This window comes from Cydia pomonella, chromosome 4 (assembly GCF_033807575.1).
Source record: "Cydia pomonella isolate Wapato2018A chromosome 4, ilCydPomo1, whole genome shotgun sequence".
Classification (NCBI taxonomy): domain Eukaryota; kingdom Metazoa; phylum Arthropoda; class Insecta; order Lepidoptera; family Tortricidae; genus Cydia; species Cydia pomonella.
In genome coordinates this window covers 581,699-607,066 of record NC_084706.1, presented here as the reverse complement: position 1 = coordinate 607,066, position 25,368 = coordinate 581,699, and the positions used below count along the sequence as shown (strand labels likewise).

The 25,368-nt window shown below is 36.5% G+C and overlaps 1 protein-coding gene across 18 annotated transcripts in view; it reads left to right on the top strand.

Annotated features, from left to right (window-relative positions):
• The window catches only part of LOC133516798 (eye-specific diacylglycerol kinase), a 342,395-nt gene that overhangs the window by 267,187 nt on the left and 49,840 nt on the right, over window positions 1-25,368 (top strand). For 17 of the 18 annotated variants that reach the window (XM_061849758.1, XM_061849756.1, XM_061849755.1 and 14 more), the window contains 6 exons: window positions 18,394-18,480; window positions 18,609-18,738; window positions 18,996-19,302; window positions 22,470-22,638; window positions 24,161-24,389; window positions 24,588-24,780. In XM_061849758.1, coding sequence (XP_061705742.1) covers window positions 18,394-18,480; window positions 18,609-18,738; window positions 18,996-19,302; window positions 22,470-22,638; window positions 24,161-24,389; window positions 24,588-24,780 — 1,115 coding nt within the window. The remainder of the gene's footprint in view (window positions 1-18,393; window positions 18,481-18,608; window positions 18,739-18,995; window positions 19,303-22,469; window positions 22,639-24,160; window positions 24,390-24,587; window positions 24,781-25,368) is intronic. The other variant, XM_061849757.1, reaches the window with a different exon arrangement.

Here is a 25,368-nt window from a genome sequence, read left to right as displayed (position 1 = left end):
ATGCTACATTGTGCGTCCGCAGCAAATTCGGTTCTCTATACAAATGTAGTTACGCTCTCATTTTAAAATGACTTGCTAGATTGCTCTGAAACTTTGTACTTACAATAGGATATGGTATGTCTATGCCTATAATTAATTTAAAACATAAATGTGAAATGAGAGCCAATTAAGTTCAATATTAAGAATATGTGTCGTTGTTGACTCGCCGACAACGGAATTGAGATCTATATGGGTGCCATGTTCTGTGCTGTGTAGAAAATCCTGAAATTATAAAGGATTTGTCTTGGCTAGTTTTTACGTATAGGCTACGTATCACCGAAACGTCACAAACACCACGAAGGTTCGGCTTGTACGGGCCCTCGTTTTTCCTATATTTTTATACGCTGCGGAGACCTGGACTATCCGAAAGACAGAGGAGAAGACGATAGACGCCCTAGAAATATGGTGCTGGAGGAAAATGCTGGGGATATCCTGGACCGAGTTTCGGACTAATGTCTCCATCCTTAAAGAACTCCGTATCAAGCAGCGCCTTTCGACTCTCGTAAAGACCCGCATACTCAGTTTTTTCGGTCACGTCTCGGGGAGGAACAACGACTCCATAGAGCGTCTAGTGGTGCAGGGTAGAGCAAACGGAAAAAGACCGCGCAAAAGGCCACCTATGCGATGGACTGACCAAATCAAATCTGCCATGAAGGGTCCCCTGAACGCATTTGCCAGAATGGCCCCCAACCGCGAAAAATGGCGAGAAATCGTACGGCAAGCAACATCTGCGCCTGATATCAGCAGTTGACCACGACGCTCTGCAAAGAGTACAACGACAAAGAAGAAGAAGACGTATCATATTTGTCTAAAATTTGGTTTGTTGGTACACACACAAGGGATAGTCTCTAGCTAGGTACGGGAGCCACACTCGTCAGCGCGACGGCGATATTTTTTACCTTTTACCTAAAAATCTCAAATTTGTGTACGGGCTCAGCTCCTGTTTCATCTTAAGCCTGAATTTAACAGATTCTGACTCACAGGGGGTTTTGAGCATGCTGTTGCGTTCGTTTTCAAATTTTGAAAAAAAGAACTAGCCTAACAACACAATAAATGCTTGTTTATCCGCATTCTTCACTATATCTCCCTGTCTCACTACTATCTGACCTTCTAACCCAGAGGGGAAAATATACCTTACTGGGGCTACTCCATCTTCCTCATGATAATATATTTTACTTTACTGAAAAGCAATCGGTACATGATACAAGATGCACATTGTTAAGAGCCGGGGTTAGAACCCACGACCATTGGTTTTAAAATGAAGCTTTGTATATAATTTGTATTTTTATAATAAATCTGTTTTCTTGTTGACATTTTGTGGTATTGTATTGCTTTATGTTAATTGTCAAGATATTTCTTTCATCCTGGACAATTGTCACATGCGTCACATGTACGTTTTTATGATAGATCTACATCGACGCAACTGCATGTCATTGTCAAAGAGCATATAATCACTACGTTTTAAGAGACGGGACTTCCATACTAGCGAGTGGAATCAGTTTGTTTCGCAAATCACTACCAAAATGTACGACAAAGAACTGTCAAAAAACCATAGTAGCAACATAAGCGATTTAAATAGTGTAGTACGCTACACGCTTACGATTCTTATCGATATCGATAAAATAAACAACATAAGCTCCTAACATAACAACAACATAGGCTCCTGTCTACAAATTTTGTACTCGAAATCAGGTTAACATCGAGTCCACATTTAAGTTGCATGTTATAAAGTGGATAGTTCTTAATTGGACTACTATCTGGTCGGGCTTAATGTGGACCCGAATTATTTTAATACAGTTTTTAAGTCGTGTTTTTTTATTTTATTAAATGCTTGATTTTCATAATGATGTGCACATACATGTTTGAATAAATGTAACTTTTCTATGGGAAGATGTATCAGGTCTTCGTTTCCAACAAATTTGGCCCACTGCCTGCATCTGAAAACATACAGCCTTGGAAAAACATGACTTTATCTACAGTTTATATTCCATGTGTTTGCTAATGAGATGATCAACTGATTATTTCGCGCTAATATGCATCTATAAATCATGTTTTTCGGCATCCAGTTATCAACAACCCTTTATCAATGCTTTAACTTTTTATGTATTTATATGTCTGTTAATCATGAGAACGGGTCTGGCCTTGTTGGCAGCGACCCTGCCTATGAAGCCGATGGTCCCAGGTTCAAATCCTGGAACGGGCATTTATTAGTGTGATGAGCATGAATATTTGTTCCTGAGACATGGGTATTTTCTATGTATTTATAAATACTTATAAATTAGGTCTATGTACATATATATATATATATACATTATTGCACAAACTGACTTAGTACTAAAGTATGAATGGCATGTGTTGTGGGTATATATATATATATCGTTGTCTAAGTACCCACAACACATGCCATTCAAACTTTAGTACTAAGTCAGTTTGTGTAATAATGTCCTATAATATTTCTTTATTTATCATAAAAACAGAGATTAATTTTCTTACATTTTAGGTTAATATATTAAATAATAATAATAATAATAATAAAATTCTTTATTGTGCACTACTAAAGAAAAACTCATATTACAAACAAAGACAGGACTTAAATTAGACCATAAAAAAAAAAAAATGTGATTAATAATCACTAGATAAAAAAAATATGTTAACTAATGACCATTAATGCATAAGTGATAGATAATTTATGCATTATTAAGCTTCGACGAATTAATTATGGTCATATTGCATGCTAGTTCTAAGGAAATTTCACATATTTAATTTAATTATTTACACTGATATACAAATAAAACTACAGTTATCGATAGTTATAGTACATCCCTAGTTCACAACGAAAAATAATGTAAAATATCTAATTTTCGATGTGTTTATAGCCTGCTGACCCAAAATAAGGTCAAAAGTATCTAAAGCAATACTTACCAGTCTTCATCCAAGGGAAATTTCGCCATAAAATCCCTTTTTTCGTGATTTTCTCGAGTGGCTCGCTTGCCACATATTTCACACTTAGTAAACCGTTTTCTCGCTGGCATTGTAACAAACTCGCTCTTTACTCTGATCACGGTTGACTATTTTCGATTTTTTCACTAAATAATAAAGAAATTACACGAAATACCCGAACAAAACATTGAAGCCTTCAAAACAAACAAAGCAATTAGGCTGACAGTAGACTTGATGTAAACTTGACAGAATAAATAGCACCGACGTTTTCTTTTTCTTCGTTGGCAATGATTTGCGAAACAAATTCCATACAAAACTTTTTTCTTCCTAGCTGCGTCAGCCTGATCGGAATTTGGCAGCTAACTCCATCTTGCGTCCAGTAGAAGAATCAAAATCGTACAGAAAAAACTACTCTCTGCCTTAGGATCCCCTTTTAAATGTCATAAATCCAAACATGGCAGCCATACCCATCGACAAAAAAGTCTACCGTTGATCTAATTTCATTTGACAGTTAACTAATACGTATTCGACACGCTTATATTTGACAACTAGAATCCTGACTAGAGCTGGGACTGCGTACCAAAAGTACGTCTTTGTTACTCGTACCAAAAGTACGTCTAAAATACCAGTTTTACGAGTATGACCCCCAATAGGCAGTTTACGTATTTGCCGTGCTTAGGCGTCTTACAAATGAGGATTATTTATACAAATATCGACTTATTATTTCGGTAAGGGTCGGAAATATGGTGACGTTTTGAGTGAAGGCTATGAATCTATTGTCATATTTTTGTTATATATTATTAAATTATTTTTAGATACAACAGACACCCAGACGACCATCTGTTAACAAAATTTTATTTTACCTAAAGTTACGGTAAGAATGGAGGTACGAGGTGATAAAAGTTTCATATTTGTTTTATTTCAGAAATCAAAGTCCGTACTTTTAAATACTCGACAAGCTAAAAGTAATCTATTACAAATAACCTGTTCCAAAAACTATTCCGGTACAACGCCCCGCCTCTAGTGTGGATATTGTTCACTGACAGGTGGTGATAATAGCAATTCGACAAGTCACAATATTTCTCACATCAAATGGAAATCAACACGAAACGTCACTTTTAGCATGTCGAATAAGGGCCCTGCCTGCTACCATTCCACTTCGAAAATAAATACGCGAACATTTTTTCTTTCTTATGCTCTGAAAGTGGGTCATTGTTGTTCTATGAAGTATGCAGAAAATGATACGTTTCTGCACTAGAGCATTTTATATTCCAAGTACGTTTATTAAATTTTTGTACGATAAGTAAGTAAAATTTCATTTTAGATGGATTTGTCGGACGATTTCCATTCTGTTATTTAACTGTCCATTAAATTGATGATTGAAAGTGCCCTTAAGAAGTAGCTAGAGTTAGAAGCTTGGCTGAGATCTGATAACTTTTTGACAGTGAGCCTTATGCTTTCGGCTTGGAAACATTTTGCATGAAAATTTTTGGTGGGATTATGTACACTTCTTTTTGTAAGTTGCTCATGAAAATCTTCCATTCCCTATTTTAAAGAGTGGGGTGATTTACTAAAAATCCTGAAATGAAGCATTCTCTGAATTTGTCTACCTTTGTGCCGTACAAACGCGAATTTTCCGAAGATTTGTAGGTACAAGAGTTTCCTTTTCTGTGACTAATGGTCAAAAATATGCACAGAAAATAATCGCCTGCTTTAAACGCAGAAAAAAAGTCGCAACACAGGACATAAAATGCGTCTGTACGGGACAGCCCGTGGAATGCTTCAAATACGTATTTTATTATTTATAGCAAGGAATCCCGATATACAATACATTTTCCGATTCAAAATTAGTCCTCTTTCATCCCCTATTAAAAGGGGTTACTGGGTAAAGGTTCCGAGTTTTAGAATTTTGTTGCAGTTTGTGTACTAATACTAGCTTACATACCAAACTTAAGCTTTCTAGGACTTTAAGAAAAACCCTAAGAGTTTTGATGATCACCAGTGAGTGAGTGAGTGAGTCAGTGATAAAATCGGGGTTTTTTTAGATATCAATAAATTCTAAAGTATAACAGCTAAATACAAACTAAAGAGGTAAATTGAAACTTTCGATGTTTAATATGTTCACTATTGACATCATATTTTTTTATCTGGTATAATCCAAATCCAAGTTACGAGGGTTCAAAAAAACGACGAATCGCTTCGAGAAAAGGTAGGCAGTGCCCTTGCGCTTCGCATGGGTCAGAGCCGGTGCCGCCAGATTACCTGACCAAATTTGTATGGTTTCCTGTTACAGAATTAACTTGAATTTTTTAGAGGTATTTTGGGGTACCTAATTTAACCACATGTATGGGTTGTTCATTTTAAAAATTGCAAAATAAGGGACACTAATCCGCGTAGTGTCTAACTAATTTAAGGCGGTCTGAGTAGTGTGCCGAGGCTAGATTTAGATTCTTTCTTATTTATCTCGTGTTGTATAAATTAGCATCAATGTCTAAATTATGTTTGTTTTTCGCATTATGATCGTCAAACATTACACAATATAAATATAATATAAACCCGCCCACAATCTCTCTGCTTTGCCTAAAGGTTGACTGGTAGAGAATGCCTCATGGCATTAAGTCCGCCTTTTGTACTATAAGGTTTTCTTTTGTGCAATAAAGATTAAATAAATAATAAATAAATAGTGAAGTACCTAAGAATTTATTATATGACTTATTCTTTCAGTAATATTTGCTAAATCTACATAATGTTGCCAGTTATTAAATTTTTACCCCATTTCGGAGTAAAAGATGTTTTTTTTTTAATACCACGACGGTGGCAAACAAGCATACGGCCCGCCTGATAGTAAGCAGTCACCGCAGCCTATGGACGCCTGCAACTACAGAGGTGTTACATGCGCGATGATAGAAAGTGGCCGTTGGCATCATGTCAAACAATTCCTCAGAGCACAGCCCATTGTACAAGCGGTAGAACACACACAAGGAGGCAAAGTCTCTCCTTAGACTTAAAGGTTCAATACCGCTTGTGAGTTTGGGATCGTCAACGATTCATACAGCGCGCCTTTGGACTGAGTCAAAGGATCCAAGCTGGCATGCAGGTGCTCCTGCCCAAAGGTGACAGCAATACTCCATATGGGGTCTGACTTGCGATTTATATAGCAGCAGTCTTTGCCCCGGAGTAAAGTATCGCCTCGCTTTATTGAGCGCTCGTTTTTATAAAAATGCACGATGAAATTGAAAGTTAGTCACTGTTTGCTATAGTACTATTTATCTATAGTTTAATGCTCTAATATATTAAAATATCTAGTGACTAGGACTACACTTTACCTTGACTTAGTCATCGGTATAACTATTTATAAATGAATATGTATAACATTATAGTTATTTGTTTACAAATAATATTCTTCTACGCTAAACACCTTACAAGTGTTTGTTAATTGCACTCGTAGACGGCCAAGATACAGGCTAAGCCTATTTTGGTCTCTGACGGGTAGCCATTTTGTAAATGATAAAATGTTCTTTTTGGTAAATTAATTATTTATTTAGTATAATGACCGGCGAGTTCATGACCGGCCTACACGCGCTCAATAAGCTACGAGGCATGCAGGCTTTCCTCCCCACCCCCGCGTCATTTTCACCCACTGTAATTAAAACTCAGTCCAACTGCAACCAGCTTTTGAAATATACGCGAAACTTTACATCATATTTCGGCAATGGCAGCCATTCATCTCGCTTTATTTGCGCCAAATAAGTCTTTACACATTTCTATTTTAAAAATTGAATATCTACACTGCATTTATTTTTGTTTTTCTATAGATACTGAAAAAATGCATCACAACTTTACTATTCAGCAAGTAAACCTACCGAAAGATGATTACATCTTTTTAACAGGCACCGGAGTCTCCAGTTGTATTGAGAATTCACCACTAACAATGCTAAAGTATTTTTTTAACAATCAGTACCCCTAGTGTAAATAAATTCGATTTCCAAACGTGACGTACGCGTTTGCGTTTAGTCTCATTTTGTATTGGATTTCGAAAGAGCGCGCCAAGCGGGACGTTTTGGAACCTCAAAATCCTATACAAAATGAGACTTAACGCAAACGCGTTCGTCACGTTATGATGTCGATCAAAGTTACACTAGGGGTACAGATACGTCTGCGAGCGATACTCCAAATTCTATATTGGAACGCATGGAGATATCAAGTTGAAATTAAAACCATATGGCCCCTTGAAGCTGTGAAAAAATGAAACTCCTAAGTTAAATGTAAATAACCGGCCAAGAGCATGTCGGGCCACGCTCAGTGTAGGGTTCCGTAGTTACTCTTCCGTCACAATAAGCTAAACTGGAGCTTAAAGTATAGTACATTGTTAACCAAGGGATGAAACGGTACCTTTCACCCGAGTTAAACAAAAAGGCAAATTTGCATAATCAGTACCTAATTAAAGTAAGTCTTTTTACTATGAAGGGAAAACTTTTTGCGAGAACTCAAAAACAGCTAAACTGATCATGTCTGCTATAGTTTTCATTTAATGTCTTTCTTAAGCTCTACTTCCACGATTTCTTTCATATTTTTTGGACCTATGGTTCAAAAGTTAGAGGGGGGGGACACATTTTTTTTTTCTTTCGGAGCGATTATCTCAGAATATATTTACTTTATCAAAAAATGTTTCTTAAAAACCCGTATTACTTTTAAAAGACCTTTCCAACGATACCCCTAGGATACACTCTAGCACTTCACAGGTAAGTTCGTTTGATTATTAATTATACTTCGTATCCAAATCCAAGACAACAAATATAATTTACTAGCAGATGTTCAGAGCTTTGTATTTAAATTCAAATCCTGAATGCGAAAATAAAATAAAATATCGATATGAAATCAGTATGTTACGAACATACTGATATTATTGATTTTGACTAAAGAGAACAACGTACCACCTAGAAGTTATTAATTTATATCCAATTTAAATAATTATTTATGTATCCACATAGTATAAATGTAAAATGTATGTATAGCATAATAAAATTAAGGAGTGAAATTGCTCTTGGTATTTCATTTCGTTAATATTAAAAAAGTATAAAACTTTCTTTGATTTTACTGTAGTATATTGATAAAATTGTATATATCTTAATAATCACAAGGTAGAACTATTTTTATGTCATTTACAAGCCAGGACGCCATTAAGTGTAAATGTGTTTTCAAGCTTTAGTTGGCTCTAAATAAGTTTTAGATGGGCATTTTCTGTCTGTAACCATATAAACAAACCATTTTGTATAATTTAGAATTTACCAACCATTCTCTGGATGTAATTACAACGGAGACAAACAAGCATACGGCCTGCCTGATGGTAAACAATCACCGTAGCCTATGAATGCCCGCTACTGCAGAGGTATATTACATGCGCGTTACTGACCCTAAAATATAATCTAATTTTATGTTACGACACTTTAAAGTTAATTTTGAATACAGCAATCAATACTTTCCTCGGTAAATAGCCTTTGAGTGAGGTAGATAAAGGAGAATTTTCTTCATTGTAAAGCTACCATAAATATCAAGGCTATATGTAAGTACTTTAAAACTAAGTCTGGACAATTACTAGTAGAGTATCCTGTAGGTATTAAGTATGAAACTTATCACTTTGAAAATATAGATGGACTAATTTTAGTTATTACCACAGATCAAGAAATAGTAATATGATATTATTTATAACTAAATAGCTAATCTCATCTGCTTATGCGTATCTGAACGATGATGGCTACTACGCTAACAAGTGGCAAGGAACTTAGGTAGATTATGTGTTGAGTTATGATATATTTGTGAACAAAATATCTGGCATGACTTGTAACTTGTACTTCATTTTAAGGAGTAACATTTTTTAACGTTACCTACAATAAAACTGTACAGTGTGCATTGCGACGAAAAATGAAAACTATTTAAGCTTTCTTTTACAGCAAGACAATATGACAACCCGAGCATTTACATTTCAGACAATAATAATGTTATTGTTAAAGGATTTCAACCCTTTATTGCAATTATTAATCTAGCTACTTAGCGCAAGCGACTGCAACACGTGGCAGCATAACTCTAGTTGCATGGTTGCACAATTTACAGCACTTATTTCGCGTCGCGGGATAGTGCATCAACGGCGGTTCACCTCTTGTTTGATGCGGCGATGTTCCCCTGAAGTTTGGAGCTGAGAATCCGTAAGTAAATTGTACCGGATTTATTACATTAGGCTCGTTGATATGGTATATTCTTGACAGCATATCAAAGCTGACGTTTGAAGTTATTAGGAGTATATAACAGCGTGATATGAGTACGAATCATAAATTTGGGTTAAAGGGTTTACAGATATTTTTTTTTTTTTTTTCATATATGTTGTTTACATACAGCATTTCTTTGTCTGTAAGGGCAATGACATTGCGTACATTTTGTTTAAGGTATTTTAGGCCGCATTAACACCTATTAAATTACCTCAGCGTAACAAGAACCTCCTTTATATTTCATTATTTTTACAAGTCCTGTAAACTTTAGCTCAACCTTAAATATTTTTGCTCTTTAGTCCCTTATATTTACTTGCGTAAAGCTACTTCCAATACTATTAAAGTCTTCAATCATTACATTGGCATCCACACTATTATAGTAGAGCAACGTTATATATCTTTGACGATATCATTTTGAGATATGTATAATGACCAACTGTAGACCGAAGAGCGAAGTGACCGAAGAGCGTAGCGACCGAAGTGCGAAGCGACCGAAGAGCGAAGCGACCAAAAGGAGCAAAGCAACCGAAGAACCAAATGACCGAAGCATTATAACCTCGACACTTAAAATGAAGCACATATAGCCTCGACGCTGCGGAAATGGAGGCCTCGATACGATTATTGTGGAATTGTATAGTACATATAACTTAGAGTGCGGCATATATCTTCGTCACTGCGACAGCTGCGACAGCGGACCCCTTGACACAATTATTGTGGAGTAATGATAGCATCCTCACTATGACGTGGGGCAAACTTAGCCTCAACACTACGACAACAGAGCCCTCGACACAATGATTGTGGAGTAATGATAGCCTCCTCACTATTAAAGTGGGGTACATATAGCCTCGACGCTGTGAAAGCGGAGCCCTCGACACAATATTGTGGAGTAATGATAGCCTCTTCACTATTAAAGTGGGGCAAATATGGCTTCAACGCTGTGAAAGCGGAGCCCTCGACATAATGACTGTGGAGTAATGATAGCCTCTTCACTATTAAAGTGGGGCAAATATAGCTTCGACGCTGTGAAAGCGGAGCACTCGACACAATGGTTGTGGAGTAATGATAGCCTCATCACTATTAAAGTGGGGCAAATATAGCTTCAACGCTGTTAAAGCGGAGCCCTCGACACAATGGTTGTGGAGTAATGATAGCCTCATCACTATTAAAGTGGGGCAAATATAGCTTCAACGCTGTTAAAGCGGAGCCCTCGACACAATGATTGTGGAGAAATGATAGCCTCTTCACTATTAAAGTGGGGCAAATTTAGCTTCGACGCTGTTAAAGCGGAGCCCTCGACACAATGGTTGTGGAGTAATGATAGCCTCATCACTGTTAAAGTGGGGCAAATATAGCTTCGACGCTGTTAAAGCGGAGCACTCGACACAATGGTTGTGGAGTAATGATAGCCTCTTCACTATTAAAGTGGGGCAAATATAGCTTCGACGCTGTTAAAGCGGAGCCCTCGACACAATGGTTGTGGAGTAATGATAGCCTCATCACTATTAAAGTGGGGCAAATATAGCTTCGACGCTGTTAAAGCGGAGCCCTCGACACAATGATTGTGGAGTAATGATAGCCTCATCACTATTAAAGTGGGGCAAATATAGCTTCAACGCTGTTAAAGCGGAGCCCTCGACACAATGATTGTGGAGTAATGATAGCCTCATCACTATTAAAGTGGGGCAAATATAGCTTCGACGCTGTGAAAGCGGAGCCCTCGACACAATGGTTGTGGAGTAATGATAGCCTCTTCACTATTAAAGTGGGGCAAATATAACCTCGACGCTGTGAAAGCGGAGCCCTCGACACAATGATTGTGGAGTAATGATAGCCTCTTCACTATTAAAGTGGGGCAAATATAGTACCATGTCGACATCTCATTTATAAGAAAATATTTATTTAATATGTGTTTTAATTTTGAACTATTAATTAATGTGCATTATAAAATTACATTAAAACTTTAATCAACACAGTTAATACCGATTTTCTGTTTGATGAATATCTTGTTGCACAGTAAACCTAAGCTTCTAAGTACTCACGGAAAGGAGAATTATTATTAGACGGAGTCCACAATATTACACAAATCAAGTATATCTTTCCATAATATATTTCATTTTAAAATTATATTATATTATGTTAATCAAAGCTGTCTAATAATAACAAAGCGGGTAACTAACTGATGATCAAATTTAGGAGGCGACCACATCGATTGGACCCAAGACTCGACGATACCGCGATGTCCGATTAAAGCCTACTACCTAATCCGTCATGATCCATACGATAGATTCACTATGGCCCTCATATGGGGCATGGGGCGCACGGTATCGGAGCACGCATAGCACGTCCCGTTTGTATACGTCGATTAATGGCATTAAACACTTTAAACTATCAGTCAGACTAAATAGTCTTCCAATGTCTTATAGATTGTGTATTGATTGACATTACTCCTGTATATTTATACCTATAGGTATCCTCATAAGACGCTCATTAAACTTGTTGGTACTGTGTATGTACATTTGCATAAAGACGCGTTTTGTTATCATTCATAGGCACTTATTACCAATCGGCAAGGATTACCATTGTTATCTGTTTTATTGTATGGTAGGGTAGATCGGACATGGTAAAAGCCGCTTTCGTGAAACGATTACCTAGTATATATTAACTTTATTCAGATATGGTTTGTATATTTAAATCTGTACGCGAAAGCATCTCGTAAAAAAAAAAAAAAAAAATTGTGAGTGAACATTGCATTTTATGCAATCATAAAATGAAATCTAAATAATATTATATTAGTAAATAATACTATAATAGTACGTATTACAATTATTTAAAGTTCAAATTGTAATCTATTTGTAGCCCCATACTTATTTTTTCCGTAATTTATTTATTCAAAAAAGAAGGTAGTTGTAGTAAGTGATTTCGTATGAACGTAAAAATTACTTACTTGATTTCTTAGGTAATAAGTTTATTACGCTAAACGAATATACCTACAATTTCAAATTGAAAGTTTAACTGCCATGTAAGTATGGCAAACGAGACTAGACTTGCCGAGCTGAATAAACATCAATTTTTCGTTCGAGGGTACGGCGGTCGGCAGTTCAAATAATGTTTTGATTCTATACTTCTTATTCAGCGCACAATAAACATTAATCGAAACACAATTAGGTACACATATTTAGAGGAACACTATTTTGGCGAAAATACGTGTGACTCGGACTAACACAAAAACATGTAATGAGTACTGGAGGAGCGATGTCGAAGCAGGAACGCAGCGTAGCGAGTGAGAGGGACAGCGCGAACTTGTTTTTTAAATACTATAATCTCTAAAATGTGTGACTTGGACTGCACGATAACGTGTACTGCTGCTAGTAAATTATATTTGTTGTCTTGGATTTGGATACGAAGTATAATTCACACCACTGTACGGTTGCTATGCGTGGGCAGACGAGTGCAGGCCTTTATTGCATTCTTACCCATCACAATAGTTAGTATCACCTATAAAGGTACAATAATTGGAAGCAGAGTCCACAAAGCCTGCCTATCGTTTTATGAGCATGTCGTGCGTTGCAGGCCCGCACGCTCCGAACGGCGAGTGTACATAAGGTGAACCTGTGAAACAAACAGGCATATTCTTATTTTAAAATAATGACACCAATTTAATTTTAACGTAAGTGCGCCCTGGTTGTTGTAAGTGTGAAAGGGATGCACTGAGATTTAAATAAGATTGGTTGACATACTTATATAAAAAATATTTTTAGATTGTTAACCAAGGGATGAAAGGCACTCATTCCTGCCGAGGTAGTTGCATGCAGTGAGAGCGCCAATTAAATAGTCCGAGGTTGAACTGATGCCTTTCACTTGAGTTAAATACTCTACTTTTCATTTCAAATACGAGGAAAATAAAATACATGTGTTTTCTTAAAATCATGCCTAAGTATATTTTTTATAGCATATTTCGAGGGTACTTTCAGGTAACAATTTAGGTAAAATTATCATTATTTATGGAATGAGAGTTAAATATTAGAATGGAAATTGTATAACAAATCCATTTAAAAACAAATTTCAATTACTTATCGTAAAAAAAATATATCGTACTTGGAAAGTATAATATTCTAGTTTAGAACAACAATGACCCTCTTTCAGAGCGTGAGAAAAGGTTTTTTTTCTAGAGCGACACTAAAATCCCCTGTATACATAGATATTGTTGAGTTTTATACTTGTGCCGAATCAAGACTTGATGTAGACTACACTTAGTGTAGATTTTTCCAGTTTGAATGCCGCTCTACGACGTAGATGCAGATATTGCGCTGTGAGGGCGCAATTAAAGCACCACGCGGTAACGGCCTGCCGCCGTGTAGGTATAATCCAACAAACTATTATGCACCGTATCCCGTTGAAATAAAAAATAATTAAAACATATTTTATGACGTGTACATACTGTCCGTGCCTACGACGCCAGACTGCCACGAAAGTAGTGCATACATACAGCAACACTGCTTCTTATAGGTAATAGGTTAGCTAGTCATGCAATTAGTGTCTAGCAACTCATTTATTTATTGCTACAGGCTTCCTCCAGCGGTTTATAGCGGCATGCTGTTCAAGTAAAGGTTTATAAATTAAAATTAAAGTAGTTTAAATAGCTACCTGGGTTATAAAACTTATAAATAAATATTATAGGGAAATTCTTACACAAATTGACTAAGTCTCACGGTAAGCTCAAGAAGGCTTGTGTTGTGGGGAACTGAGACAACGATATATATAATATACAAATACTTAAAGTACATAGAAATCATCAATGTCTCACGAACAAATATTTGTGCTCATCACACAAATACATACCGGGATCCGAACCCAGAACCATCGGCTTCATAGGCAGGGTCACCACCTACTAGGCCAGACTGGTCGTCGAATCTGTTGTATTACATTATGACAGTTATGCTTAAATATGACACTTCAGTGATCCAGCAGAAATCAAAGCACAAAATATGAATGACTAAACATGCTGAGTAAGGCAGATTACGGAATAACTCACTTAATAAAATGAACTGATTTTTCCAGTCGAGTCGTTTAATTTTTGGGCCACCTACTAGTTACTTTCGGATTATCCGTCGTATGAGGCATGTAGGTACTTATAGTGAGCTGCGAAGTTGCATAGAAAAATTATGAATGAATTCATTGATAATGTAGCCATGCACTTTTACGGCTGATGGTAAGTCTGCGGAGGCGACGCGGGCGACATAACGACACATAAAACATCTTCTACGTGACTGCAATGTGCTTATTAATATTGGAGAAATGACCTGATACGCGGATCCACAGCGAGGCGTGTAACCGGTGTAACCCTGTGACGCCATTACCCAGACGTACCTTCATACTGAATAATGAATCCGGCTGATTATCCTTAATAAGTATTAGATACGTACGATAAATATAATTACATTCAAATACTTAAATACATTAATAATGAAATTATAATTAGCATAATAAATACAATGTAAAATAAAAATATACCTACAGTTACATTAGGTAATTACTTAATTATAAAATCTGCAAAACTGCAGAAAGTATGCTCGATAAGCCACCGTTATAGTGCTTAAAACTATTCCTACAGTTCACGCTGCAATGGACGATCTATTCCGATAGTATTCTATTCAAATAGTTCGGAAGATCTGTCCGATCTGGATCCAGCTTTGATAATTTCATACTACCCAATGGTAATGGCAAGCTTACCACTAATTGGCAACTTTAGATGTGACCGAAAAACAGCGTTGGCGGAGGGAGATGCATATTAATACTAAGTTTGTTTGAAGTTAAACTTTTATTTTCACATGTTTATTTTTCGTACTAGCGACATTACTAAATGGTTACAGAAACAATAATATATACAAGTTTAAACAGCTGGCGCCTACTCTGAATGAAAAGAATTGGCGTAGGCACAAGTTTTTAGTAAGAAAGCGACTGGCATCTGACCTTCCAACCCAAAGAGTAAACTAGGCCTTATTAGCGACTGATAAATATCAAAAAATATTCCGTACATAAGTTCTGAAAAACTCATTGGTACGAGCCGGGGTATAAAAAAAATACCAAGCGATTCAGTTTCCTTAAATGTACTTAGCCCTTAGCCATACCCAAAAGTTAACGAAGTTTAAAAATCAGTGTTGCAATCCCTAAATAAGCACGCTGAATAGTAATAATCCGCAGGCTTTTATTAAGCATACGGCTTTGAAACTACGTAGCCTTTTGAATTTAAACGATCAATGCTTCATTGTTGGACAGAGCGAGGCTTGAATGACGAGGGCGCGCAGTTGAAGCGAAACCCGGCGCCCAAGCGGTGTAGCCTAGAGCCGGGTAGTGAGTAAATACTCGCGGGGAAATACTGAGTAAATAATCAGTATTTACTCAATATACCCGAATTTACTCGTTTATACCCAAATTGGTGGGTTTTATCATGCTGCCGCGCGGCCGCGCTGCGGCGCCTGCGAGACAGCCGCAACAGTCTCCTGGCAGTTATAGCTGACAGGCTTGACAGTCAGCTTCTTGTGCACTGGACCAGGGTACACTCAGTGGTAGCTACGTACACATGACTCACATGAGTGTATCGAGTTATTACTGGTGTATGTGCCTGGCTCCAGTTAAACAAGATTTAATTTTAAATTTCATTTAATTGTAAGTTAAATTTTAGTAAAATATTAACATAATTTTTAGTGTGCTTAAAAAATTAAGTTAAACTAACACTGTATGGACCAAGGTCTGAAATAAATGATTTTTATTTTATTTATTTTATAACTATTTAGAGTGGTGAAAGGGGCATATAAATTTGAAATATAGGTGTATTTTGTAAGCCGCTACTGGATTAAGAACTCAAAATTGTATAAAATATATTTTTACTCCATACTACTCCATACATGTATAATTATTTGTCACTAGAAAAAACAAAAACCACGAACGTGTTGGACGTCATTAAATGGGTCTTTACAAATAACTTGAATGTTTCTAAGAACGTTAAAAAAGCCATTGAGCCATTTTTGAGTTTTCCTTGAAAAACCCTTCATAATAATAGCATAATTGCAGCATATACACGCACTTTTGCGCGAATTTCAGTTATCTAGAATATCGATAGAGCATAAGCTCCATATTGTTAAAGTAAATACCTTCGTACTTAAAACAAAATTGCTACCCATTATCACAAATATTGAACACTCTCACTGATGATTACCTTTGTTTTTCAAAAATTAAACGTCTTATATGCTTTTTATTATGTACCTAATAGTTATTAGCGATACAAGTGCGAAAAAAAGGAAATTCGCACATGTATCGTACAATGTTTTACAGTACATATGACCTTTTAAATTTTCAACATAGTTCTATAATGTGCTAATTTACGTATTAGTGCGGAAAAATAGCACCATATGTACTGTAAATATTATGAATACACGTTAACAATCTTCAATTAAAAACAATTTAGTTCTTAAATCTCACGCTTTTATTTTTTTTCTTAACATTCGTTTACCTAAACGAGTAAATACGGGTAGGCATCTATCAGGTGCTTTGAGTAAATACTCATATGGGTCGGGGTCAGTAAATACCCAGTATTTACTTACCCCTACCCATCTCTAGTGTAGCCGAGAGCTTGCGTCGCTGTCACGTCGCATTCATTTGCATGTGCCTCACACGCGACACGGCACGCCACGACTCAACGCGAAATTAAACCTTCATTTTTAATGACGTGTTAGCATATCGCCCACACGGCGAGCACGATTTTAAGCGTAAAAAACCGGCCAAGAGCATGTCGGGCCATGGTTAGTGTAGGGTTCCGTAGTTACCCTTCCGTCACAATAGGCTAAACTGGAGCTATTAGTATAGTAGATTGTTAACCAAGGGATGAAATGGTACCTTTTACCCAAGTGAAATAAATAGGCAAATTTGCACAATCGGTACCTAATTAATAGACGTGTAGGTACTCAAGGAAAGATAACGGAGAGTCGAACTCGATAGCTAGCGTAAGCTAATAGGGTAGACTTTGCATGTCTAAACATAAATATCCCATAGCGAAAAACATTGAGATTGCTATATAGATGAAAAACACATATTTTAGCAAACTGCAGTAATTTTTTAATGATTTTTCATACTTTAAGGAAAAGTATGAAAAAGTAAAGTATAGTATATAAGTCCTAGACATGATGCATTGTACATGAGTGCAATAAACAAATGATTTACGGGATTGCCTCTTAATACTTTTTACTTTTTTACTCTTTCATTATAAAACTGCCAATAGTCAACGGCATTACTCAATACTCATACAGCCTATGAAACTGTTTAGAAATTATATATTAAATAAAGATAAAAATTAATAAGGAAAGGCAATTATTATCTTATATTTTAGGTTATTTATATGAATAATGCTAACTTTAACAACCCATTAATTGACGTCGTAATAACGTTTAACTGTGGATGTAAATACGTCCTTTTACTATTAAGGGGAGGCTTTTTGTGTTAACTCAAAAACAGCTAAACTGATCATGTCCATTATAGTTTTAATTTAATGTCTTTCTTAAGCTCTATTTACACGATTTTTTTCGTATTTTTGGACCTATGGTGGTGGACACTATTTTATTTTATTTCGGAGTGATTATCTTCGAATGTATTCACTTTATCAAAAAATGTTTGTTGAAGACCCCTATTAGTTTTGAAAAACTTTTCCAACAATACCCCACACAGTAGGGTTGAAGTAAAAACAATATTCCACCCCCACTTTACGTGAGATACATTAAAAAAACTAATTCTAGATTTTATTGTACGACTCTGTCGCATTTAAAGATTTATAACTACATGCCAAATTGCAGCTTTCTAGCACTAACGATGACGGAGCAAAGCCTCGGACAGACAAACGAACAAACAAACAGATAAAAAAAAACCTACAGCCTTATACAGCTTATTGCAATAAGCAATAAGCTGTATAAGGGTTCCTAGTTGACTACGGAACCCTACAAACGGGGTTTCTAGGTTACATTGCTTTTATTCATGCGCTTTTTATATGCCTAATGATATATTCGCAGTAACTGCTTGCATTTATGATATGTAAATATTTCTTTTGTTTATGCTCTGTGTTTGACCGCATGTGGTATGTTTTGTATGATTGTTTTGTTGTCAGTCCTTGCGGCGCCGTTGCTGCTGGGGGTGCACGCAATCGCAGAACTCTGTAGACACGGCTAATGAGATAAATCATGACATGGAGATTGTGCGTATAAACTATGGCCACAGATGCTTTTACGCTGATTAGCTCTTTCATTCTCTTGACGAACAAATTATGACTTTTAGAGTGTTTTAAACGACGTTGTAATGTATTTTTTTTGTTCTTGTCACCAGGTCCTGCACTCAAAGCTGTCGTTCAGCTCAAAACAAATCGTGTCTCTGAGTTGCTCGTGGTGCAAGGACGCCTACCACAACAAAGAAAATTGCTTTAATATGCAGAGAATAGGAGAACAGTGTGCGCTCGGTGAGTATGTAGATCTCTTGGTATGCAAAAATTTGTGTATTATACTTTTTAATTAATTGTATGAAGACATACCTAAGCTTACGCTCTGTTTCAAATCTGCGAAGTATTGAATCTGACTAAGCATATTTACTATTTATTTAAATCAAGCTAGCTGCATTTGAAGTCACTTTTTCTATTACTCATTTGTCAGCGCTCTGAATTTTGATAAGGATAGTTAATACTTAAGTATTAAGCTGATATGAATTAAAATTTATTAGGTTTACACTGCAACATTATCGTCCCACCGTCGTGGATTGTCAAACTACCAAGAAAAGGAAGCTTTAAATCATCGCTAAGAAAATCGCCGAAGAAGAAAAGCGCTTCTAAAAAGAATGGAAAGGGTTCTAAAAACGAACAAAAAACATTTGTAATTAAACCGATACCTACCGAAAACGTGACACCGGTGTTGGTGTTCATCAACCCGAAGAGTGGCGGCAATCAGGGCGCCAAGCTGCTCCAGAAGTTCCAGTGGCAGCTGAACCCTCGGCAGGTGTTCGACCTCACGCAGGGAGGGCCGGGCCCAGGGTAAGTGCATCCCAGTATTTTACAAACTATTAGTGCCTTAGTTCCATAGGTACCTACTTGATGCGCGATAACACCAACTGCCGGAGAAATGCCCCCGAATAATTTTACTTGGATTTAATTTAATCACAAATCAAATCAAATGTTGAAACTAATTTAGAGTTTAGTTATTTGATATCACTACGGCGCACGTCTACGATTCATCAATTAAGCGCATTTTACGCTATAAGCTGTTTTTTTTTTTTTTTAATATATACCTACCTCTTATATTTATGCTATAAGATGGGAAACGGAAAACATATAAAAACTCAGAAATGTGCGTTTTCCCTGAGATAAGACCTAGCTAGATCGATTTTTCTGCCCCGAAAACCTCCATATAGAAAATTTCATCGAAATCGTTAGAGCCGTTTCCATGATCCCCGAAATATATATATAAATATACAAGAATTGCTCCTTTAAAGGTATAAGATTTATATATTGTAGGTTATAGGACTTATAGGTTTACCTATCTTTCCATATTTTCTTTTATGCCGTTTAGTATAGTTTGGATGTCTACCGTTCTCCAATTCTTCCTCAATTGCTCAAAGGTTAACTGGAAGAGAACCCTGAAAGGGATAAGTTCGCCTTTGATGTGTGTTATTTCCTGTTTTATTTCTTTTTATACAATAAAGTGTTTTACTACTATTCGTTGGTAGAATGAGATTTTATATTGCCAGTATTTATATGGTTAGACCCATAATATTAAAACAACGGTAGGTGTGATCAAAATACATTTATATGGCACAATGAATATAACCTCTTCCAATCCAACTAACCACACGAGTCACGACAGTAGTACGCTTAGACAAGCAATTATATTGTCTCGAGTTCTAACAAAACAAAACGTACTGACCTGCTAATAATACAATCAACGTAACCACTTGTAATTTTGCATCGACTGTCATCGTTCGAATGTCATCTTCCGAATGCACGTTCAATATTTAAGATGGAGGGATCGATCGTTACAAATACTTTTAATAGTATACTAAATACTTAGCTTATTTAATCTAGAAAAATGTATTATAATGACAAAATATCTATATAAACTAAACAGTATCCTTACACCAGTGATAATAAATTAAATGTATTTTATTGTATCTCTAATTCCTCCAGAACTGTAAACACTAAACATATATCAAACTTGATGAAATTGTAAATAGAATTATACTTTTCAATAGTGATTGAAAAAATTCGTCAACCATTAAAAAAATTCTACCGATCGTACTTAGTCTACTTTTGGTAGGTGTTTTAAAATATATAACGATGGAAACAAGGCTACGGTCGTAACTCCATTTGGTCTTCCATACTTACCTATTTATTGTCCTTCGACGCGATGGCGTCCACTATGCAACAGCTCTTAAGAAATTGACAAAAAACGGTTTTCAGTAAAACGTCATCATCTGAACGGCTTTTAGTCGTCAGCCGTGAGTTATACCTACTTACCTACATATAATACAAGCTAACATATTACTTAACACAATAAGTAACATGAACATTTAATAACCTTATAATATGCCTACTTATGATTGAAGTTCTGAGTATGATTGTATACTTGTATAGAACATTAAAAATCATTTCAAATACTTATTGGTGTAAATATATGAAGTAGGGAAGCCTAAGCTAAGTTACTCGAGCGTATTTCCTTAATCTGACGGATAATATGCTTCGAATTTGCAGCCGTCAGATTAAAAAAATGCATACAAATAATTGTCAGAATAAGTATTAGCGTGATTATAGCATCAATGTGGACCAAACTAATCAAATCCACAATCTACTTAACGACTTTTTTAACTAACCACCAATCCCCAATAACCAACGGACCACCATAGGCGGCTCAAAGTGGTTAGGATAGACTCCTCGGATACCAAGATATCACTCAACCAAACAAGCGTCTAATATTAACTCAATAAGGATTTCAATGGTTAATATGTACCTATATTACGTGACTGCTTTGAAAGGACTTCAAAGCTAATTTAATTATTATGGGGCTCCAACCTAGCAACTACTTTAACATACAATGTTATACCTGTCTTCTGTCAAGAAATATTACCCTAATGACTGCTGAAGCGAGGATGCGTGCCAGTTGTGCCTTTGATTCTTGTAAAATATCGAAGAGCTGTTTTTACATATAGGATTTATTCAATTTGTGTGATAAATAATAATAATAATAATTTAGCCTATATACGTCCCACTGCTGGGCACAGGCCTCCTCTCATGCGCGAGAGGGCTCGGGCTATAGTCCCCACGCTAGCCCAATGCGGATTGGGGACTTCACATACACCTTTGAATTTCTTCGCAGATGCATGCAGGTTTCCTCACGATGTTTTCCTTCACCGAAAAGCAAGTGGTAAATATCAAATGATATTTCGTACATAAGTTCCGAAAAACTCATTGGTACGAGCCAGGATTTGAACCCACGACCTCCGGATTGAAAGTCGGACGTCATATCCACTCGGCCACCACCGCTTATTTAAATAGACCTAGGATAGGCTTTTTTTTTATTTGTGTGATAATGTCCTATAATATTTACTAATACTCGATTTCTCTGCAAAAAGCCTTCCAACATTTTTGTACGACAAGTGGAACTCACAGCTAACAACAAATTGCCTTGAAAATTGGGCAACAATTAAAGTTGGTAGTCGAATCAAAATCGTAAAAAAAATGGTTGTTTCGTGCATTTTGGCTCTCTGACATTGACATTTTCTATGGGAGATTAAATTTTCTGTCGCGATTTCGTGGTTGGTCCCATAGTAAACGTTGCTCAGTGTAACCTATATATTCAGCCCGTAAATTGCTGCAGGTAACTAAATAAACAACCTGCATGTAACGAATTAAGATTAATGGTTTACTATCTTATAGATCACTACAATTATAAGTCTTCTACTAACTTACCTCAGGCGGTAAAAAAGTTGCGCGATCATTTTCCAATACCTACAGGCGGCTGAGCTTTACAACTAAAATGTAGTTTATACATTACATTTTTAATTACTTAAAATTTAGCTTCATGCAGTTCTTCCTACCTGACAACCAAGTCGTAAAAACCAGTCCGTACTACGCCTTAGTTAAACATGCGGGCCTGCAAACGTAGTCGATACTTAAATTAAACCATAAATTTGTGTTTTCATTATCAGGTTAGAGATGTTCCGCAAGGTGCCGAACCTGCGCGTGCTGGCGTGCGGCGGCGACGGCACCGTGGGCTGGGTGCTGAGCGTGCTCGACCGCGTCGGCATACAGCCCGCCGTGGGGGTGCTCCCCCTGGGCACCGGAAACGACCTCGCCAGAGCGCTCGGCTGGGGCGGGGTAAGGACACCTCCTACGTATTGTCAGGGAGGTCTATTTAAATAGTCATTTTTGGTTTTCAAACAGTTATGGATATTGCTGATTGACAAACAATATATAGATCGGTTAGTGAGTCAATAGTGAGATAAATCTATTTATTCGTGAGTTGTCGAAAAAAATACGAGGAAATAGAGAATTCGGAAGTGAGCGCCGTTATTTTGAAAAAAATATATATTCTTTATTTGTCATAGATACGTAATTTACATTATGATTTACAAAAGGTATGTCAGAAATACATAAAATTAAAATTAGGTAGGTATGATTGTAAACATTGAAAAAAAAAATTGACAGAAAGTAACTAAGTACTTCACGTTCCAATACAATACAAATCCTCTTTATTTCACAACCTCAGAACAAATGTACATGGAAACACATATAATACATGAAGATAGAGGTAAACAATACGTTTGGCTATAGTAAATTCATTAATTAAGGAAGTCAAATAATAATACTAGCCTTCCATTTAACATTCATTCGCTTTCCAGGAATTCATTAACGGAATAAAATGCCTATTGGATCAGGAAACGTTTGTGTTTTATTTATATTAATTTTGAAGAAAAAAAAAACCGACTTCAATGAGAGAGACCAGTGAAAGAAAGATTATTGTTAATTTTGGATTTCGTATAATGAAATAAAAAAAAACTTGTCTTGAAAATCTAATTTTCTTAACAAACAAGGAGAATAAATCGCCAAACGTGAACTATGCGTCGTTGAAGATTTCTATTCTCATCATCATCAGCAGTTCCACTTCATCAAATGTCACTTTTTTAAATGTAAATGATTAATTTGTTAAAGAAAATACAAAAATCATTATATGTATGCCTTTCAGATTTGAAGAATTCCCTCGATTCTTCATGGATCCCATCATCAGAACTGAGTTTTGACAAATACGGGACTATACTGTATATAAATTAAATCACAAATATAATTTTCAAAATCGGTTCAGAAATGACGGAGTTATGAAGTAACAATCATTAACATACAACCGAATTGAGAACCTCCTTCTTTTTAAATCTTGAAGTCGGTTAAAAATGAGATCTTAGGCAAAATCCTTTATATCAGATGGTAACCTGTTGTAGATGCGTGGGCCTATATTGCAAATCATGTTCATGCAAGTACGAAAGATATGCACATTGAATTAGCGGGAACATTGGGGGACTCCACTTCTCCGTATTCTACAGTTGCACGCTGCGAAGAACATCGACCAAAACGAATACTACGAAAATCGCCCATCTATTGTCCTTACTGAAGAAAACGTCAAACAAATCACGATCTCGTCTGAACGATATACGATAGATACGTAAAATGTTGGAAACCCGCTTCTTTTTTTGCGTGTACATTGAAGCTGTGGCATTTATTTTCCGACTTTTCCGTCTGTTTGCACCCCATCGGGTTTCAATTTCGCTTAAAAATAAAATGAATGGTTTGTTTTTATTTAATTCATTTAGCGGTCGTTATAATCATTTTTAAATTTCTCATGCAGGGTTATGAAGACGAGCCAATCTGGAAGATCTTGAAAAATATCGGTGAGAGCGACACGGTGCTTCTGGACCGCTGGGAGTTGAAGGTGGAGCCGAACCCCGCAGGCGCCGCCGGCTGCTCCAGCGAAGACTTGCGCGAAGCCAAGCCCGATCTGCCACTTAACGTCTTCAATAACTACTTTTCGTTCGGGATCGACGCCAATATCGCCCTCGACTTTCATAAAGCGAGAGGTAATTAGTTAATTACTAGTATTTCCTAGTAAAAACCCAATTTCACTGTCAAAAGATTTCCTTTAGCTTTAAGTATTGGGAAATGTGAATCCATAATTTGCGTGGGATATAGGTAAATAATCAAGCAATAATAAATATCCGTCAGTTTGCTGAATTATTATCTTGTGTACCGGTGAAAATGCGTTATTTTTGTAACAGAGGAGCGGCCGGACAAGTTCAACTCGCGAATAAAGAACAAGATTTTCTACGGCGCGGCGGGCGGCAAGGACCTCTTGTTGACCAAGTGGAAGAGGCTGACGGACTACATTGAGATGGAGTGCGACGGCAGGGACATCACGCACCAGCTTCGCGAGCTCAAAGTGCATGCCATTGTTTTTCTGAACATTCCAAGGTGGGTGTTTTGCTCATTATATTATTGCGCCATGCTTATTACTCATAATGTGTCCATGCAATTTCGTATGTAAGTAAGTATGTTTTTGTTGTGTGTAATACCACATCATCGAATCTATTGAGTCTATTTTCATGAATGAAGTGTCAATTGATACTTAACTATCTTTTGTAATGGTCGAGGATATCTTTTGAAAAAACCGAGCAAGTTCGAGTCGGCGAGGTTTAGTAAATAAATGCGATTTCTACGAACAAAGCTCCTACTTTTTAGGGTTCCGTACCCAAAGGGTAAAACGGGACCCTATTACTAAGACCCCGCTGTCCGTCCGTCTGTCCACTGTACGCTAGCTCTGTGAGAATGAGAGAGAAACCTGAAACCAATCAGACCTTAAACGTAAAAATTATTTAATAGAGCTTAATATCTGGTCAGAGTTATATTATTTTCCAGAATAATTGTTGTCTGACGTTGACATAAAGTTACATTTATATCTCGTTTTCGAAGCGTTGGCGACAAGTTCTGTACCCCTAGTGTAACTAAATTCGATTTCCAAACGTGACGTACGCGTTTGCGTTTAGTCTCATTTTGTATTGG